The sequence below is a fragment of the Pristiophorus japonicus genome, chromosome 27 (genome assembly GCF_044704955.1).
Source record: "Pristiophorus japonicus isolate sPriJap1 chromosome 27, sPriJap1.hap1, whole genome shotgun sequence".
NCBI lineage: Eukaryota > Metazoa > Chordata > Chondrichthyes > Pristiophoridae > Pristiophorus > Pristiophorus japonicus.
Window position 1 is genome coordinate 15,923,086 of NC_092003.1, and position 22,180 is coordinate 15,945,265.

Sequence of the window (22,180 nt, forward strand, 5' to 3'; positions counted from 1 at the left end):
CGGAGATTTGTTTCCCAGAGACTGGTTTCCCGGAGATTGGTTTGCCGGAGACTGGTTTCCCGGAGATTGGTTTCCCAGAGGCTGGTTTCCCAGAGATTGGTTTCCCGGAGATTGGTTTCCCAGAGACTGGTTTCCCAGAGACTGTTTTCCCAGAGACAAGTTTCCCGGAGACTGGTTAACGGAGACTGATTTCCCGGAGACTGGTTTCCCAGAGACAGGTTTCCCAGAGACTGCTTTCCCAGAGACTGGTTTCCCGGAGACTGGTTTCCCAGAGACTGGTTTCCCAGAGACTGGTTTCCCGGAGACTGGTTTCCCAGAGACTGGTTTCCCGGAGATTGGTTTCCCAGAGACTGGTTTCCCAGAGATTGGTTTCGCAGAGACTGGTTTTCCTGAGATTGGTTTCCCAGAGACTGGTTTCCCGGAGATTGGTTTCCCGGAGACTGGTTTCCCAGAGATTGGTTTCCCAGAGACTGGTTTCCCGGAGACTGGTTTCCCAGAGACTTGTTTCCCGGAGACTGGTTTCCCAGAGACTGGTTTCCCGGAGACTGGTTGCCCAGAGACTGATTGCCTGGAGATTGGTTTCCCAAAGACTTGTTTCCCGGAGACTGGTTTCCCAGAGACTGGTTGCCCAGAGACTGATTGCCTGGAGATTGGTTTCCCAAAGACTTGTTTCCCGGAGACTGGTTTGCCAGAGACTGGTTGCCCAGAGACTGATTGCCTAGAGATTGGTTGCCTAGAGATTGGTTTCCTAGAGACTGATTGCCCTGTGACTGGTGGCCCGGAGACTGGTTGCCCGTAGACTAGTTTCCCGGAGACTCGTTGCCTGGAGACTGGTTTCCCGGACACTGGTTGCTCGTAGACTGGTTGCCCGGAGACTGGTTGCTGAGAGACTAGCTGCTGGAGTCTGGCTGTCCACTCTGAGACTCCTCCATTTGCTTTGCTGACCAGATGTGTCTTTGTATCATGTATATGCGGAGTGTGAGAGATTGCAGACCCGCTTCCATCTTTTGAAGGGGCGATGACATCACAGGAGAAGTGCACAGGAGGTGCGGTGGCAGTGACATCATTGGATGCGGTTACATCACAGAAGAAGCATGTGGCTGTGACATCATTGGGTGTGGTGACATCACAGGAGAAGTGTGTGGCAGTGACTTCATTGGGCATGGTGACATCACAGGAGGAGCATGTGGCGGTGACATCATTGGGCATAGTGACATCACAGGAGGAGCATGTGGCGGTGACATCATTGGGCATGGTGACATCACAGGAGTGTGTGGCTGTGACATCATTGGATGTGATGACATCACAGGAGGAGCATGTAGCCATGACATCATTGGATGCGGTGACACCACAAGAGGAGCGTCTGGCGGCGACATCATTGGATGCGGTAACATCACAGGAGGAGCGTGTGGCGGTGACATCATTGGATGTGGTGACATCACAGGGGGAGCGTGTGGCGGTGACATCATTCGGCGCGGTGACGTCACAGGAGGCAAATGTGGCAGTGACATCATCAGATTCGGTGACATCACAGCTGGGGCACTGCCCAGGGCCGGATGACATCAGAGCAGCAATGCGCTCCCGTGACGTCACGGAAGCTCAGGTGCGGGTGACGTCAGGCGGGCAGTGCGCGGTGACGCCAGCGCGTTGTCTGGATGACGCCAGGCGCTTGGGCCCAGTCCGGGAGACGCGGAGCCGCGGCCTCTCCCGCCAGCCCGCCCGCCCGCCGCCCAGCCCGCGCCAGCACTCTGGCCTCGTCGTCGGACTCGGAGCCCGGTGGAGCGTCGTCTCCGCCGCCCAGGAAGAAGCAGCGAGTGTCGGCCGCCGGGCCCCGCCGCCAGAGCAGCGCCCCCGGCCCCGCCGGCACCATGCAGCAGCAGCAGGCCCCGGCCCCGGCCCCCAGCACCAACGGGGCCCCCGCTCCCGCCGCCGCCTCCCCGCCCGCCACCGCCTCACACAACGGCAGCAGCGAGCCCCCGCCCGGCACCGGCCCCGGCACCGCCAGCTCCGGCTCCGCACCCGCCGCCGGCCGCAAGAAGAAGCGTCTGTCCCGAGCCGACGAGGACGTGATCCGGCTGATCGGCCAACACCTGCGGGGCCTGGGCTTCAAGTGGGTAACAGGGGGGTGTGGGATCCCCCTCTGTATTGGGGGGGGGTGTGATTTCCCCTCTGTATTGGGGGGGGAGTGTGATCCCCCTCTGTATTGGGGGGGGGGTGTGATCCCCCTCTGTATTGGGGGGGGGGGGTGTGATCCCCCTCTGTATTGGGGGGGGGTGTGATCCCCCTCTGTATTGGGGGGGGGTGATCCCCCTCTGTATTCGGGGGGGGGTGTGTGATCCCCCTCTGTATTCGGGGGGGGGGTGTGATCCCCCTCTGTATTGGGGGGGGTGTGATCGCCCTCTGTATTGGGGGGGGGGTGTGATCCCCCTCTGTATTGGGGTGTGTGTGATCCCCCTCTGTATTGGGGGGGGGGTGTGATCCCCCTCTGTATTGGGGGGGGTGGGGGTGTGATCCCCCTCTGTATTGGGGGGGGGTGTGATCCCCCTCTGTATTGGGGGGAGTAGTGTGATCCCCCTCTGTATTGGGGGGGTGTGATCCCCCTCTGTATTGGGGGGGTGTGATCCCTCTCTGTATTGGGGGTGTGTGATCCCCCTCTGTATTGGGGGTGTGTGATCCCCCTCTGTATTGGGGGGGTGTGATCCCCCTCTGTATTGGGGGGGATGTGTGATCCCCCTCTGTATTGGGGGAGGGGGGTGTGATCCCCTCTGTATTGGGGGTATGTGATCCCCCTCTGTATTGGGGGGGGGTGTGATCCCCCTCTGTATTGGGGGGAGTAGTGTGATCCCCCTCTGTATTGGGGGGAGTAGTGTGATCCCCCTCTGTATTGGGTGGGTGTGATCCCCCTCTGTATTGGGGGGAGGTGTGATCCCCCTCTGTATTGGGGGGAGGTGTGATCCCCCTCTGTATTGGGGGGAGGGGTGTGATCCCCCTCTATATTGGGGGGGGGGGCTGTGATCCCCCTCTGTATTGGGGGGGGGGGTGATCCCCCTCTGTATTGGGGGGTGTGTGATCCCCCTCTGTATTGGGGGGGGGTGTGATCCCCCTCTGTATTGGGGGGGGGTGTGATCCCCCTCTGTATTGGGGGTGTGTGATCCCCCTCTGTATTGGGGGGGATGTGTGATCCCCCTCTGTATTGGGGGGGATGTGTGATCCCCCTCTGTATTGGGGGGGGGGGGTGTGATCCCCTCTGTATTGGGGGGGTGTGATCCCCCTCTGTATTGGGGGTGGTGTGATCCCCTGTATTGGGGGGAGTAGTGTGATCCCCCTCTGTATTGGGGGTGTGTGACCCCCCTCTGTATTGGGGGTGTGTGATCCCCCTCTGTATTGGGGGGGGGGTGTGATCCCCCTCTGTATTGGGGGGGGGGTGATCCCCCTCTGTATTGGGGGGGTGTGTGATCCCCCTCTGTATTGGGGGGAGTAGTGTGATCCCCCTCTGTATTGGGGGTGGGTGATCCCCCTCTGTATTGGGGGGGGGTGTGATCCCCCTCTGTATTCGGGGGGGGGGGGTGATCCCCCTCTGTATTCGGGGGTGTGTGATCCCCCTCTGTATTGGGGGTGTGTGATCCCCCTCTGTATTGGGGGTGTGTGTGATCCCCCTCTGTATTGGGGGGGGGTGGGATCTACCTCTGTATTGGGGGGGGGGGGGGATCTACCTCTGTATTGGGGGGGGGGGTGTGATCCCACTCTGTATTGGGGGGGTGGTGGGATCTACCTCTGTATTGGGGGGGTGGGATCTACCTCTGTATTGGGGGGGTGATCCCCCTCTGTATTGGAGGGTTATCCCCCTCTGTATTGGGGGGGGGGGGGTGTGGTTCCCCTCTGTATTTGGGGGGGGGGGGTGTGATCCCCCTCTGTATTGGGGAGGGGAGTGTGATCCCCCTCTGTATTGGGGGGATGGTGATCCACCTCTGTATTGGGGGGGATCCCCTCTGTATTGGGGGGGGTAGTGGTGATCCCCCTCCGTATTGGGGGGGTGGTGGTGATCCCCCTCTGTATTGGGGGGGTGGTGGTAATCCCCCTCTGTATTGGGGGGGTGGTGGTGATCCCCCTCTGTATTGGGGGGTGGTGGTGATCCCCCTCTGTATTGGGGAGGTGGTGGTGATCCCCCTCTGTATTGGGGGGGTGGTGGTGATCCCCCTCTGTATGGGGGGGGGGGTGATCCCCCTCTGTATTGGGGGGGGTGTGATCCCCCTCTGTATTGGGGGTGGTGGTGGTGATCCTCTCTGTATTGGGGGTTGTGTGATCCCCCTCTGTATTGGGGGGTAGTGTGATCCCCCTCTGTATTGGGGGGGGGGGGGTGATCCCCCTCTGTATTGGGGTGTGTGGGATCTACCTCTGTATTGGGGGTGTGTGATCCCCCTCTGTATTGGGGGTGTGTGATCCCCCTCTGTATTGAGGGTGTGTGATCCCCCTCTGTATTGGGGGGGGTGTGATCCCCCTCTGTATTGGGGGGGTGTGATCCACCTCTGTATTGGGGGGGGGGTGGTGGTGATCCCCTCTGTATTGGGGGTTGTGTGATCCCCCTCTGTATTGGGGGGGGTGATCCACCTCTGTATTGGGGCGACACACACCTGTATCGAACCTTGGATAGACCACACTTGGAGCACTGTGTACTATCCTGGTTACCATATCATAAAAGGAATATAGAGGTGCTGGAGACACTACAGAAAAGATTTAGAAAGAAGGCAGACTTACATTTATATAGCGCCTTTCACGACCACCGGACGTCTCAAAGCGCTTTACAGCCAATTAAAACTTTTGATGTGCTCTCACTGTTGTAATATGGGAATCGCAGCAGCTAACTTGCGCACAGCAAGCTCCCACATACAGCAATGTGATAATGACTTGATAATTTGTTTTAGTGATGTTGATTGACGGATAAATATTGGCCATAAGGACACCGGGGAGAACTCCCCTGCTCTTCTTCAATGTAGTGCCATAGGGTCTTTTACATCCACCTGAGAGGGCAGACGGGGCCTCGGTTTAACGTCTCATCCGAAAAACAGCCCCTCTGACAGTGAAGCGGAGCTCCCTCAGTACTATCCCTCCAACAGTGCAGCACTCCCTCGATACTGCCTCTCGGACAGTGCAGCGGAGCTCCCTCAGTGCTGCCCCTCCGACAATGCGGCACTCCCTCAGTACTGCCCCTCCGACAGTGAGGCACTCCCTCAGTACTGCACTGGACTGTCAGCTTAGATTTCTGTGCTCAAGTCTCTCTAGTGGGATTTGAACCCACAACCTTCTGACTCAGAGGCAGGCGTGCTACCCACTGAGCCACGATTGGCATTTACAAGGATGATACCAGAAATGCGGGGATATACATATCGGGAAAGGGTGAACAGGCTGGGTTTCTTTTCTCGAGGCGAGAAGGCTGAGAGGTAAAGTAATAGAGATCTTTAAAATGATTAAAGGTTTTGATGGAGTGGATATAGAGAGAATGTTCCCACTTGTGGGGAGGAGCATAACTAGAGGCCATCAATATAAGATAGTCACCCAGAAATCCAATGGGGAATTCAGGAGAAACTTCTTTACCCAAAGATGGGTGAGAATGTGGAACTCGCTGCCACAGGGAGGAGTTGAGGTGAATAGTATCAATGCATTTAAGGGGAGGCTGGACCAGCATATGAGGGAGAAGGGAATAGAGGGTGATGCTGATAGATTTCGATGAAGAAAGACGGGAGGAAACGCCAGCACGGAGCGAATGGCCTGTTTCTGGGCCGTATGTACACGGGCTGTGATCCCCTTAATAAAGGGGCTGCCGCAATTAACTTTGTACCCGGGGTGGGTGGACTGTGATTCCCATGTACCAGGGTTGGATGGACTGTGATTCCCATGTACCAGGGTTGGATGGACTGTGATACCCTGCGTACCAGGGTTGGATGGACTGTGATTCCCATGTACCGGGGTTGGATGGTCTGTGATTGCCTGTGTACCGGGGTTGGATGGACTGTGATTCACATGTACCGTGGTTCGATGGATTATAATTCCCATGTACCGGGGTTGGATGGACTGTGAGTCCCATGTACCGGGGTTGCATGGACTGTAATTCCCATGTACCGGGGTTGGATGGACTGTGATTCCCTGTGTACCAGGGTTGGATGGATTGTGATTCCCATGTACAGCGGTTGGATGGATTGTAATTCCCATGTACCGGGGTTGGATGTACAGCGATTCCCATGTACCGGGGTTGGATGGACTGTGATTCCCTGTGTACCGGCGTTGGATGGACCGTGATTCCTGTGTACCGGGGTTGGATGGACTGTGATTCCCTGTGTACCGGCGTTTGATGGACTGTGATTCCCTGTGTACCGGGGTTGGATGGACCGTGATTCCCATGTACCGTGGTTGGATGGACTGTGATTCCCATGTATCAGGGTTGGATGGACGGTTGGATGGACTGTGATTCCCATGTACCAGTGTTGGGTGCACTGTGATTCCCATGTACCAGTGTTGGATGGACTGTGATTCCCATGTACCAGGGTTGGATGGACTGTGATTCTCATGTACCAGGGTTGGATGGACTGTGATTCCCATGTATCAGGGTTGGATGGACGGTTGGATGGACTGTGATTCCCATGTACCAGTGTTGGGTGCACTGTGATTCCCATGTACCAGTGTTGGATGGACTGTGATTCCCATGTACCAGGGTTGGATGGACTGTGATTCTCATGTACCAGGGTTGGGTGGACTGTGATTCCCATGTACCGGGGTTGGATATACTGTGATTCCCTGTGTACAGGGGTTCGATGGACTGTGATTCCCATGTACCAGTGTTGGATGGACTGTGATTCCCATGTACCAGGGTTGGATGGACTGTGATTCTCATGTACCAGGGTTGGGTGGACTGTGATTCCCATGTACCGGGGTTGGATATACTGTGATTCCCATGTACCGTGGTTGGATGGACTGTGATTCCCATGGACCAGTGTTGGGTGCACTGTGATTCCCATGTACCAGTGTTGGATATACTGTGATTCCCTGTGTACAGGGGTTCGATGGACTGTGATTCCCATGTACCAGTGTTGGATGGACTGTGATTCCCATGTACCAGGGTTGGATGGACTGTGATTCCCATGTACCGGGGTTGGATATACTGTGATTCCCATGTACCAGTGTTGGATGGACTGTGATTCCCATGTACCAGGGTTGGGTGGACTGTGATTCCCATGTACCGGGGTTGGATATACTGTGATTCCCTGTGTACAGGGGTTCGATGGACTGTGATTCCCATGTACCAGGGTTGGGCCGACTGTGATTGCCTGTGTACCAGGGTTGGATGGACTGTGATTCCCATGTACCGGGGTTGAATGGACTGTGATTCCCATGTACCGGGGTTGGATGGACTGTGATTCTCATGTACCGGGGTTGGATGGACTGAGATTCCCATGTACCAGTGTTGGATGGACTGTGATTCCCTGTGTAACGGCGTTGGATGGACTGTGATTCCCTGTGTACCAGGGTTGGATGGTCTGTGATTCCCTGTGTACCAGGGTTGGATGGACTGTGATTCCCATGTACCTGGGTTGGATGGACTGTGATTCCCATATACCGGGGTTGGATGCACTGTGATTCCCATATACTGTGATTTCCTGTGTACCGGGGTTGCATGGACTGTGATTCCCATGTACCGGGGTTGCATGGACTGTGATTCCCTGTGTACCGGGGTTGAATGGACTGTGATTCCCTGTTTACCGGTGTTTGATGGACTGCGATTCCCTGTGTGCCGGGGTTGGATGGACTGTGATTCCTGTGTACCGGCGTTTGATGGACTGTGATTCCCGTGTATCGGGTTTGGATGGGCCGTGATTCCCATGTACCGTGGTTGGATGGACTGTGATTCCCATGTCCCAGGGTTGGATGGACTGTGATTCCCATGTACCAGGGTTGGATGGACTGTGATTCTCATGTACCAGGGTTGGGTGGACTGGGATTTCCTGTGTACCGGGGTTGGATGGACTGAGATTCCCATGTACCAGTGTCGGATGGACTGTGATTCCCTGTGTAACGGCGTTGGATGGACCGTGATTCCCGTGTACCGGGGTTGGATGGACTGTGATTCCCATGTACCAGAGTTGGATGGACTGTGATTCTCATGTACCAGGGTTGGGTGGACTGTGATTCCCTGTGTACCGGGGTTGGATGAACTGTGATTCCCATGTACCAGTGTTGGATGGGCTGTGATTCCCATGTACCAGAGTTGGATGGACTGTGATTCCCATGTACCGGGTTTGGATGGACTGTGATTCCCTGTGTACAGGGGTTCGATGGACTTTGATTCCCATGTACCAGGGTTGGGTGGACTGTGATTACCTGTGTACCAGGGTTGGATGGACTGAGATTCCCATGTACCAGTGTTGGATGGACTGTGATTCCCTGTGTAACAGCGTTGGAAGGACCGTGATTCCCATGTACCGGGGTTGGATGGACTGTGATTCCCTGTGTACCAGGGTTGGATGGACTGTGATTCCCTGTGTACCTGGGTTGGATGAACTGTGATTCCCATGTACCGGGGTTGGATGTACTGTGATTCCCTGTGTACCAGGGTTGGATGGACTGTGATTCCCTGTGTACCAGGGTTGGACGGACTGTGATTCCCATGTACCAGGGTTGGATGGACTGTGATTCCCATGTACCTGGGTTGGATGGACAGTGATTTCCATGTATCTGGGTTGGATGGACTGTGATTCTCTGTGTCCCGGAGTTGGATGGACTGTGATTCCCATGTACCAGGGTTGGATGGACTGTGATTCCCATATACCGGGGTTGATGGACTGTGATTCCCATGTACCGGGGTTGGATGGACTGTGATTCCCTGTGTAACGGCGTTGGATGCACCGTGATTCCCGTGTACCGGGGTTGGATGGACCGTGATTCCCATATACCGGGGTTGGATGGACAGTGATTTCCATGTACCTGGTTTGGATGGACTGTGATTCTCTGTGTCCCGGGGTTGGATGGACTGTGATTCCCATGTACCAGGGTTGGATGGACTGTGATTCCCTGTGTACCGGGGTTGGTGGACTGTGATTCCCATGTACCAGGTTTGGATGGACTGTGATTCCCTGTGCACCAGGGTTGGATGGACTGAGATTCGCTGTGTACCAGGGTTGGATGGACTGTGATTCCCATGTACAGGGGTTCGATGGACTGTGATTCCCATGTACCAGGGTTGGGTGGACTGTGATTACCTGTGTACCAGGGTTGGATGAACTGAGATTCCCATGTACCAGTGTTGGATGGACTGTGATTCCCTGTGTAACGGCGTTGGATGGACCGTGATTCCCGTCTACCGGGGTTGGATGGACCGTGATTCCCATGTACCGGGGTTGGATGGACTGTGATTCACTGTGTACCAGGGTTGGATGGATTGTGATTCCCTGTGTACCAGGGTTGGATGGACTGTGATTCCCATGTACCGGGGTTGGATGGACTGTGATTCCCTGTGTACCGGGGTTGGATGGACTGTGATTCCCATGTACCAGGGTTGGACGGACTGTGATTCCCATGTACCAGGGTTGGATGGACGGTTGGATGGACTGTGATTCCCATGTACCAGGGTTGGACGGACTGTGATTCCCATGTACCAGGGTTGGATGGACGGTTGGATGGACTGTGATTCCCATGTACCAGTGTTGGATGGACTGTGATTCCCATGTACCAGAGTTGGATGGACTGTGATTCTCATGTACCAGGGTTGGGTGGACTGGGATTTCCAGTGTACCAGGGTTGGATGGACTGTGATTCCCTGTGTACCGGGTTGAATGGACTGTGACACCCATGTACCGGGGTTGGATGGACTGTGATTCCCATGTACCGGGTTTGGATGGACTGTGATTCCCATGTACCGGGTTTGGATGGACTGTGATTCCCTGTGTGCCAGGGTTGGATGGACTGTGATTCCCTGTGTACCGGGGTTCGATGGACTGTGACACCCATGTACCGGGGTTGGATGGACTGTGATTCCCATGTACCTGGGTTGGATGGACTGTGATTCCCATATACCGGGGTTGGATGCACTGTGATTCCCATATACTGTCATTTCCTGTGTACCGGGGTTGCATGGACTGTGATTCCCATGTACCGGGGTTGGATGGACTGTGATTCCCATGTACCGGGGTTGAATGGACTGTGATTCCCATGTACCGGGGTTGGATGGACTGTGATTCTCATGTACCGGGGTTGGATGGACTGAGATTCCCATGTACCAGTGTTGGATGGACTGTGATTCCCTGTGTAACGGCGTTGGATGGACTGTGATTCCCTGTGTGCCAGGGTTGGATGGTCTGTGATTCCCTGTGTACCAGGGTTGGATGGACTGTGATTCCCGTGTACCTGGGTTGGATGGACTGTGATTCCCATAGACCGGGGTTGGATGCACTGTGATTCCCATATACTGTGATTTCCTGTGTACCGGGGTTGCATGGACTGTGATTCCCATGTACCGGGGTTGCATGGACTGTGATTCCCTGTGTACCGGGGTTGAATGGACTGTGATTCCCTGTTTACCGGTGTTTGATGGACTGCGATTCCCTGTGTGCCGGGGTTGGATGGACTGTGATTCCTGTGTACCGGCGTTTGATGGACTGTGATTCCCGTGTACCGGGTTTGGATGGGCCGTGATTCCCATGTACCGTGGTTGGATGGACTGTGATTCCCATGTACCAGGGTTGGATGGACTGTGATTCCCATGTACCAGGGTTGGATGGACTGTGATTCTCATGTACCAGAGTTGGGTGGACTGGGATTTCCTGTGTACCGGGGTTGGATGGACTGAGATTCCCATGTACCATTGTTGGATGGACTGTGATTCCCTGTGTAACGGCGTTGGATGGACCGTGATTCCCGTGTACCGGGGTTGGATGGACTGTGATTCCCATGTTCCAGAGTTGGATGGACTGTGATTCTCATGTACCAGGGTTGGGTGGACTGTGATTCCCTGTATACTGGGGTTGGATGGACTGATTCCCATGTACCGGGGTTGGATGGACTGTGATTCCCATGCACCGGGGTTGGATGAACTGTGATTCCCATGTACCAGTGTTGGATGGACTGTGATTCCCATGTACCAGAGTTGGATGGACTGTGATTCTCATGTACCAGGGTTGGGTGGACTGGGATTTCCAGTGTACCAGGGTTGGATGGACTGGGATTCCCTGTGTACCGGGTTGAATGGACTGTGACACCCATGTACCGGGGTTGGAGGAACTGTGATTCCCATGTACCAGTGTTGGATGGGCTGTGATTCCCATGTACCAGAGTTGGATGGACTGTGATTCCCATGTACCGGGTTTGGATGGACTGTGATTCCCTGTGTACCAGGATTGGATGGACTGTGATTCCCTGTGTACAGGGGTTCGATGGACTTTGATTCCCATGTACCAGGGTTGGGTGGACTGTGATTACCTGTGTACCAGGGTTGGATGGACTGAGATTCCCATGTACCAGTGTTGGATGGACTGTGATTCCCTGTGTAACAGCGTTGGATGGACCGTGATTCCCATGTACCGGGGTTGGATGGACTGTGATTCCCTGTGTACCAGGGTTGGATGGACTGTGATTCCCTGTGTACCTGGGTTGGATGAACTGTGATTCCCATGTACCGGGGTTGGATGGACTGTGATTCCCTGTGTACCAGGGTTGGATGGACTGTGATTCCCTGTGTACCAGGGTTGGACGGACTGTGATTCCCATGTACCAGGGTTGGATGGACTGTGATTCCCATGTACCTGGGTTGGATGGACAGTGATTTCCATGTATCTGGGTTGGATGGACTGTGATTCTCTGTGTCCCGGAGTTGGATGGACTGTGATTCCCATGTACCAGGGTTGGGTGGACTGTGATTACCTGTGTACCAGGGTTGGATGGACTGAGATTCCCATGTACCAGTGTTGGATGGACTGTGATTCCCTGTGCACCAGGGTTGGATGGACTGAGATTCGCTGTGTACCAGGGTTGGATGGACTGTGATTCCCATGTACAGGGGTTCGATGGACTGTGATTCCCATGTACCAGGGTTGGGTGCACTGTGATTACCTGTGTACCAGGGTTGGATGAACTGAGATTCCCATGTACCAGTGTTGGATGGACTGTGATTCCCTGTGTAACGGCGTTGGATGGACCGTGATTCCCGTCTATCAGGGTTGGATGGACCGTGATTCCCATGTACCGGGGTTGGATGGACTGTGATTCACTGTGTACCAGGGTTGGATGGACTGTGATTCCCTGTGTACCAGGGTTGGATGGACTGTGATTCCCATGTACCGGGGTTGGATGGACTGTGATTCCCTGTGTACCAGGGTTGGATGGACTGTGATTCCCATGTACCAGGGTTGGACGGACTGTGATTCCCATGTACCAGGGTTGGATGGACGGTTGGATGGACTGTGATTCCCATGTACCAGGGTTGGACGGACTGTGATTCCCATGTACCAGGGTTGGATGGACGGTTGGATGGACTGTGATTCCCATGTACCAGTGTTGGATGGACTGTGATTCCCATGTACCAGAGTTGGATGGACTGTGATTCTCATGTACCAGGGTTGGGTGGACTGGGATTTCCAGTGTACCAGGGTTGGATGGACTGTGATTCCCTGTGTACCGGGTTGAATGGACTGTGACACCCATGTACCGGGGTTGGATGGACTGTGATTCTCATGTACCGGGTTTGGATGGACTGTGATTCCCATGTACCGGGTTTGGATGGACTGTGATTCCCTGTGTACCAGGGTTGGATGGACTGTGATTCCCTGTGTACCGGGGTTCGATGGACTGTGATTCCCATGTACCAGGGTTGGGTGGACTGTGATTACCTGTGTACCAGGGTTGGGTGGACTGTGATTACCTGTGTACCAGGGTTGGATGGACTGAGATTCCCATGTACCAGTGTTGGATGGACTGTGATTCCCTGTGTAACAACGTTGGATGGACCGTGATTCCCGTGTACCGGGGTTGGATGGACCGTGATTCCCATGTACCGGGGTTGGATGGACTGTGATTCCCTGTGTACCAGGGTTGGATGGACTGAGATTCCCTGTGTACCAGCGTTGGATGGACTGTGATTCCCTGTGTACCAGGGTTGGATGGACTGTGATTCCCATGTACCAGGGTTGGACGGACTGTGATTCCCATGTACCAGGGTTGGATGGACGGTTGGATGGACTGTGATTCCCATGTACCAGGGTTGGACGGACTGTGATTCCCATGTACCAGGGTTGGATGGACGGTTGGATGGACTGTGATTCCCATGTACCAGTGTTGGATGGACTGTGATTCCCATGTACCAGAGTTGGATGGACTGTGATTCTCATGTACCAGGGTTGGGTGGACTGGGATTTCCAGTGTACCAGGGTTGGATGGACTGTGATTCCCTGTGTACCGGGTTGAATGGACTGTGACACCCATGTACCGGGGTTGGATGGACTGTGATTCTCATGTACCGGGTTTGGATGGACTGTGATTCCCATGTACCGGGTTTGGATGGACTGTGATTCCCTGTGTACCAGGGTTGGATGGACTGTGATTCCCTGTGTACCGGGGTTCGATGGACTGTGATTCCCATGTACCAGGGTTGGGTGGACTGTGATTACCTGTGTACCAGGGTTGGGTGGACTGTGATTACCTGTGTACCAGGGTTGGATGGACTGAGATTCCCATGTACCAGTGTTGGATGGACTGTGATTCCCTGTGTAACAACGTTGGATGGACCGTGATTCCCGTGTACCGGGGTTGGATGGACCGTGATTCCCATGTACCGGGGTTGGATGGACTGTGATTCCCTGTGTACCAGGGTTGGATGGACTGAGATTCCCTGTGTACCAGCGTTGGATGGACTGTGATTCCCATATACCGGGGTTGGATGGACTGAGATTCCCATGTACCAGTGTTGGATGGACTGTGATTCCCTGTGTAATGGCGTTGGATGGACCGTGATTCCCGTGTACCGGGGTTGGATGGACCGTGATTCCCTGTTTACCAGGGTTGGATGGACTGTGATTCCCATGTACCGGGGTTGGATGGACTTTGATTCCCAATGTACCGGGGTTGGATGGACTTTGATTCCCTGTGTACCGGGGTTGGATGGACTGTGATTCCCATGTACCAGGGTTGGACGGACTGTGATTCCCATGTACCAGGGTTGGATGGACGGTTGGATGGACTGTGATTCCCATGTACCAGTGTTGGATGGATTGTGATTCCCATGTACCAGTGTTGGATGGACTGTGATTCCCATGTACCAGGGTTGGATAGACTGTGATTCTCATGTACCAGGGTTGGGTGGACTGTGATTCCCATATACCGGGGTTGCATGGACTGTGGACTGTGATTCCCTGTGTACCGGGGTTGCATGGACTGTGATTCCCATGTACCGGGGTTGGATGGACTGTGATTCCCTGTGTACCGGCATTTGATGGACTGTGATTCCCATGTACCGGAGTTGGATGGACTGTGATTCCCTGTGTACCTGGGTTGGATGAACTGTGATTCCCATGTACCGGGGTTGGATGGACTGTGATTCCCTGTGTACCAGGGTTGGATGGACTGTGATTCCCTGTGTACCAGGGTTGGACGGACTGTGATTCCCATGTACCAGGGTTGGATGGACTGTGATTCCCATGTACCAGGGTTGGATGGACTGTGAGTCCCATGTACCAGGGTTGGATGGACTGTGATTTCCACGTACCTGGGTTGGATGGACTGTGATTCTCTGTGTCCCAGGGTTGGATGGACTGTGATTCCCATGTACCAGGGTTGGATAGACTGTGATTCTCATGTACCAGGGTTGGGTGGACTGTGATTCCCATATACCGGGGTTGCATGGACTGTGGACTGTGATTCCCTGTGTACCGGGGTTGCATGGACTGTGATTCCCATGTACCGGGGTTGGATGGACTGTGATTCCCTGTGTACCGGCATTTGATGGACTGTGATTCCCATGTACCGGAGTTGGATGGACTGTGATTCCCTGTGTACCTGGGTTGGATGAACTGTGATTCCCATGTACCGGGGTTGGATGGACTGTGATTCCCTGTGTACCAGGGTTGGATGGACTGTGATTCCCTGTGTACCAGGGTTGGACGGACTGTGATTCCCATGTACCAGGGTTGGATGGACTGTGATTCCCATGTACCAGGGTTGGATGGACTGTGAGTCCCATGTACCAGGGTTGGATGGACTGTGATTTCCACGTACCTGGGTTGGATGGACTGTGATTCTCTGTGTCCCAGGGTTGGATGGACTGTGATTCCCATGTACCAGGGTTGGATGGACTGTGATTCCCTGTGTACCGGGGTTGGTGGACTGTGATTCCCATGTACCAGGTTTGGATGGACTGTGATTCCCTGTGTACCAGGGTTGGATGGACTGAGATTCGCTGTGTACCAGGGTTGGATGGACTGTGATTCCCATGTACAGGGGTTCGATGGACTGTGATTCCCATGTACCAGGGTTGGGTGGACTGTGATTACCTGTGTACCAGGGTTGGATGGACTGAGATTCCCATGTACCAGTGTTGGATGGACTGTGATTCCCTGTGTAACGGCGTTGGATGGACCGTGATTCCCGTGTACCGGGGTTGGATGGACCGTGATTCCCTGTGTACCAGGGTTGGATGGACTGTGATTCCCATGTACCGGGGTTGGATGGACTGTGATTCCCTGTGTACCAGGGTTGGACGGACTGTGATTCCCATGTACCAGGGTTGGATGGACGGTTGGATGGACTGTGATTCCCATGTACCAGTGTTGGATGGACTGTGATTCCCATGTACCAGTATTGGATGGACTGTGATTCCCATGTACCAGGGTTGGATGGACTGTGATTCTCATGTACCAGGGTTGGGTGGACTGTGATTCCCATATACCGGGGTTGGATGGACTGTGATTCCCATATACCGGGGTTGGATGGACTGTGATTCCCTGTATACCGGCGTTTGATGGACTGTGATTCCCATGTACCGGGGTTGGATGGATTGTGATTCCCTGTGTAACGGCGTTGGATGGACCGTGATTCCCGTGCACCGGGGTTGGATGGACTGTATTTCCCATTTACCAGGGTTGGATGGACTGTGATTCCCTGTGTACTGGGGTTGGATGGACTGATTCCCATGTACCTGGGTTGGATGGACTGTTATTCCCATGTACCGGGGTTGGATGAACTGTGATTCCCATGTACCAGTGTTGGATGGACTGTGATTCCCATGTACCAGAGTTGGATGGACTGTGATTCTCATGTACCAGGGTTGGGTGGACTGGGATTTCCAGTGTACCAGGGTTGGATGGACTGTGATTCCCTGTGTACCGGGTTGAATGGACTGTGACACCCATGTCCCGGGGTTGGATGGACTGTGATTCCCATGTACCAGTGTTGGATGGGCTGTGATTCCCATGTACCAGAGTTGGATGGACTGTGATTCCCAAGTACCGGGTTTGGATGGACTGTGATTCCCTGTGTACAGGGGTTCGATGGACTTTGATTCCCATGTACCAGGGTTGGGTGGACTGTGATTACCTGTGTACCAGGGTTGGATGGACTGAGATTCCCATGTACCAGTGTTGGATGGACTGTGATTCCCTGTGTAACGGCGTTGGATGGACCGTGATTCCCGTGTACCGGGGTTGGATGGACCGTGAATCCCATGTACCGGGGTTGGATGTACTGTGATTCCCTGTGTACCAGGGTTGGATGGACTGTGATTTCCTGTGTACCTGGGTTGGATGAACTGTGATTCCCATGTACCGGGGTTGGATGGACTGTGATTCCCTGTGTAACAGGGTTGGATGGACTGTGATTCCCTGTGTACCAGGGTTGGACGGACTGTGATTCCCATGTACCAGGGTTGGATGGACTGTGATTCCCATGTACCTGGGTTGGATGGACAGTGATTTCCATGTATCTGGGTTGGATGGACTGTGATTCTCTGTGTCCCGGAGTTGGATGGACTGTGATTCCCATGTACCAGGGTTGGATGGACTGTGATTCCCATATTCCGGGGTTGGATGGACTGTGATTCCCTGTTTACCGGGGTTGCATGCACTGTGATTCCCATGTACCGGGGTTGGATGGACTGTGATTCCCTGTGTACCAGGGTTGGATGAACTGTGATTCCCTGTGTACCAGGGTTGGACGGACTGTGATTCCCATGTACCAGGGTTGGATGGACTGTGATTCCCATGTACCTGGGTTGGATGGACAGTGATTTCCATGTACCTGGGTTGGATGGACTGTGATTCTCTGTGTCCCGGGGTTGGATGGACTGTGATTCCCATGTACCAGGGTTGGATGGACTGTGATTCCCTGTGTACCGGGGTTGGTGGACTGTGATTCCCATGTACCAGGTTTGGATGGACTGTGATTCCCTGTGTACCAGGGTTGGATGGACTGTGATTCCCATGTACAGGGGTTCGATGGACTGTGATTCCCATGTACCAGGGTTGGGTGGACTGTGATTACCTGTGTACCAGGGTTGGATGGACTGAGATTCCCATGTACCAGTGTTGGATGGACTGTGATTCCCTGTGTAACGGCGTTGGATGGACCGTGATTCCCGTCTACCGGGGTTGGATGGACCGTGATTCCCATGTACCGGGGTTGGATGGACTGTGATTCCCTGTGTACCAGGGTTGGATGGACTGTGATTCCCTGTGTACCAGGGTTGGATGGACTGTGATTCCCATGTACCGGGGTTGGATGGACTGTGATTCCCTGTGTACCGGGGTTGGATGGACTGTGATTCCCATGTACCAGGGTTGGATGGACTGTGATTCCCATGTACCGGGTTTGGATGGACTGTGATTCCCATGTACCGGGTTTGGATGGACTGTGATTCCCTGTGTACCAGGGTTGGATGGACTGTGATTCCCTGTGTACCGGGGTTCGATGGACTGTGATTCCCATGTACCAGGGTTGGGTGGACTGTGATTACCTGTGTACCAGGGTTGGGTGGACTGTGATTACCTGTGTACCAGGGTTGGATGGACTGAGATTCCCATGTACCAGTGTTGGATGGACTGTGATTCCCTGTGTAACAACGTTGGATGGACCGTGATTCCCGTGTACCGGGGTTGGATGGACTGTGATTCCCTGTGTACCAGGGTTGGATGGACTGTGATTCCCTGTGTACCAGAGTTGGATGGACTGTGATTCCCATATACCGGGGTTGGATGGACTGAGATTCCCATGTACCAGTGTTGGATGGACTGTGATTCCCTGTGTAATGGCGTTGGATGGACCGTGATTCCCGTGTACCGGGGTTGGATGGACCGTGATTCCCTGTGTACCAGGGTTGGATGGACTGTGATTCCCATGTACCGGGGTTGGATGGACTTTGATTCCCTGTGTACCGGGGTTGGATGGACTTTGATTCCCTGTGTACCGGGGTTGGATGGACTGTGATTCCCATGTACCAGGTTTGGACGGACTGTGATTCCCATGTACCAGGGTTGGATGGACGGTTGGATGGACTGTGATTCCCATGTACCAGTGTTGAATGGACTGTGATTCCCTGTGTACCGGGGTTGGTGGTCTGTGATTCCCATGTACCAGGTTTGGATGGACTGTGATTCCCATGTACCAGGGTTGGGTGGACTGTGATTCCCATATACCGGGGTTGCATGGACTGTGGACTGTGATTCCCTGTGTACCAGGGTTGGATGGACTGTGATTCCCTGTGTACCGGCATTTGATGGACTGTGATTCCCATGTACCGGGGTTGGATGGATTGTGATTCCCTGTGTGCCTGGGTTGGATGAACTGTGATTCCCATGTACCGGGGTTGGATGGACTGTGATTCCCTGTGTACCAGGGTTGGATGGACTGTGATTCCCTGTGTACCAGGGTTGGACGGACTGTGATTCCCATGTACCAGGGTTGGATGGACTGTGATTTCCATGTACCTGGGTTGGATGGACTGTGATTCTCTGTGTCCCAGGGTTGGATGGACTGTGATTCCCATGTACCATGGTTGGATGGACTGTGATTCCCTGTGTACCGGGGTTGGTGGTCTGTGATTCCCATGTACCAGGTTTGGATGGACTGTGATTCCCTGTGTACCAGGGTTGGATGGACTGAGATTCGCTGTGTACCAGGGTTGGATGGACTGTGATTCCCATGTACAGGGGTTCGATGGACTGTGATTCCCTTGTACCAGGGTTGGGTGGACTGTGATTACCTGTGTATCAGGGTTGGATGGACTGAGATTCCCATGTACCGTGTTGGATGGACTGTGATTCCATGTGTAACGGCGTTGGATGGACCGTGATTCCCGTGTACCGGGGTTGGATGGACCGTGATTCCCTGTGTACCAGGGTTGGATGGACTGTGATTCCCATGTACCGGGGTTGGATGGACTGTGATTCCCTGTGTACCAGGGTTGGACGGACTGTGATTCCCATGTACCAGGGTTGGATGGACGGTTGGATGGCCTGTGATTCCCATGTACCAGTGTTGGATGGACTGTGATTCCCATGTAACAGTATTGGATGGACTGTGATTCCCATGTACCAGGGTTGGATGGACTGTGATTCCCATATACCGGGGTTGGATGGACTGTGATTCCCTGTATACCGGCGTTTGATGGACTGTGATTCCCATGTACCGGGGTTGGATGGACTGTGATTCCCTGTGTTCCGGGGTTGGATGGACTGTGATTCCCATGTACCAGGGTTGGATGGACTGTGATTCCCATATACCGGGGTTGGATGGACTGTGATTCCCTGTATACCGGCGTTTGATGGACTGTGATTCCCATGCACCGGGGTTGGATGAACTGTGATTCCCATGTACCAGTGTTGGATGGACTGTGATTCCCATGTACCAGAGTTGGATGGACTGTGATTCTCATGTACCAGGGTTGGATGGACTGTGATTCTCATGTACCAGGGTAGGGTGGACTGGGATTTCCAGTGTACCAGGGTGGGATGGACTGTGATTCCCTGTGTACCAGGGTTGGATGGACTGTGATTCCCTGTGTACCGGGGTTCGATGGACTGTGATTCCCATGTACCAGGGTTGGGTGGACTGTGATTACCTGTGTACCAGGGTTGGGTGGACTGTGATTACCTGTGTACCAGGGTTGGATGGACTGAGATTCCCATGTACCAGTGTTGGATGGACTGTGATTCCCTGTGTAACAACGTTGGATGGACCGTGATTCCCGTGTACCGGGGTTGGATGGACTGTGATTCCCTGTGTACCAGGGTTGGATGGACTGTGATTCCCTGTGTACCAGAGTTGGATGGACTGTGATTCCCATATACCGGGGTTGGATGGACTGAGATTCCCATGTACCAGTGTTGGATGGACTGTGATTCCCTGTGTAATGGCGTTGGATGGACCGTGATTCCCGTGTACCGGGGTTGGATGGACCGTGATTCCCTGTGTACCAGGGTTGGATGGACTGTGATTCCCATGTACCGGGGTTGGATGGACTTTGATTCCCTGTGTACCGGGGTTGGATGGACTTTGATTCCCTGTGTACCGGGGTTGGATGGACTGTGATTCCCATGTACCAGGTTTGGACGGACTGTGATTCCCATGTACCAGGGTTGGATGGACGGTTGGATGGACTGTGATTCCCATGTACCAGTGTTGGATGGATTGTGATTCCCATGTACCAGTGTTGAATGGACTGTGATTCCCTGTGTACCGGGGTTGGTGGTCTGTGATTCCCATGTACCAGGTTTGGATGGACTGTGATTCCCATGTACCAGGGTTGGGTGGACTGTGATTCCCATATACCGGGGTTGCATGGACTGTGGACTGTGATTCCCTGTGTACCAGGGTTGGATGGACTGTGATTCCCTGTGTACCGGCATTTGATGGACTGTGATTCCCATGTACCGGGGTTGGATGGATTGTGATTCCCTGTGTGCCTGGGTTGGATGAACTGTGATTCCCATGTACCGGGGTTGGATGGACTGTGATTCCCTGTGTACCAGGGTTGGATGGACTGTGATTCCCTGTGTACCAGGGTTGGACGGACTGTGATTCCCATGTACCAGGGTTGGATGGACTGTGATTTCCATGTACCTGGGTTGGATGGACTGTGATTCTCTGTGTCCCAGGGTTGGATGGACTGTGATTCCCATGTACCATGGTTGGATGGACTGTGATTCCCTGTGTACCGGGGTTGGTGGTCTGTGATTCCCATGTACCAGGTTTGGATGGACTGTGATTCCCTGTGTACCAGGGTTGGATGGACTGAGATTCGCTGTGTACCAGGGTTGGATGGACTGTGATTCCCATGTACAGGGGTTCGATGGACTGTGATTCCCTTGTACCAGGGTTGGGTGGACTGTGATTACCTGTGTATCAGGGTTGGATGGACTGAGATTCCCATGTACCGTGTTGGATGGACTGTGATTCCATGTGTAACGGCGTTGGATGGACCGTGATTCCCGTGTACCGGGGTTGGATGGACCGTGATTCCCTGTGTACCAGGGTTGGATGGACTGTGATTCCCATGTACCGGGGTTGGATGGACTGTGATTCCCTGTGTACCAGGGTTGGACGGACTGTGATTCCCATGTACCAGGGTTGGATGGACGGTTGGATGGCCTGTGATTCCCATGTACCAGTGTTGGATGGACTGTGATTCCCATGTAACAGTATTGGATGGACTGTGATTCCCATGTACCAGGGTTGGATGGACTGTGATTCCCATATACCGGGGTTGGATGGACTGTGATTCCCTGTATACCGGCGTTTGATGGACTGTGATTCCCATGTACCGGGGTTGGATGGACTGTGATTCCCTGTGTTCCGGGGTTGGATGGACTGTGATTCCCATGTACCAGGGTTGGATGGACTGTGATTCCCATATACCGGGGTTGGATGGACTGTGATTCCCTGTATACCGGCGTTTGATGGACTGTGATTCCCATGCACCGGGGTTGGATGAACTGTGATTCCCATGTACCAGTGTTGGATGGACTGTGATTCCCATGTACCAGAGTTGGATGGACTGTGATTCTCATGTACCAGGGTTGGATGGACTGTGATTCTCATGTACCAGGGTAGGGTGGACTGGGATTTCCAGTGTACCAGGGTGGGATGGACTGTGATTCCCTGTGTACCAGGGTTGGATGGACTGTGATTCCCTGTGTACCGGGGTTCGATGGACTGT

The 22,180-nt window shown here is 54.0% G+C and overlaps 1 protein-coding gene across 1 annotated transcript in view; it reads left to right on the top strand.

The window, feature by feature from the left end:
* The first annotated feature begins 1,619 nt into the window (after positions 1 to 1,619).
* The window catches only part of LOC139239366 (WD repeat-containing protein 26-like), a 52,442-nt gene continuing 31,881 nt past the window's right edge, over positions 1,620 to 22,180 (top strand). The window contains exon 1 of the mRNA XM_070868043.1: positions 1,620 to 2,110. Coding sequence (XP_070724144.1) covers positions 1,656 to 2,110 — 455 coding nt within the window. The 5' untranslated portion in view covers positions 1,620 to 1,655. The remainder of the gene's footprint in view (positions 2,111 to 22,180) is intronic.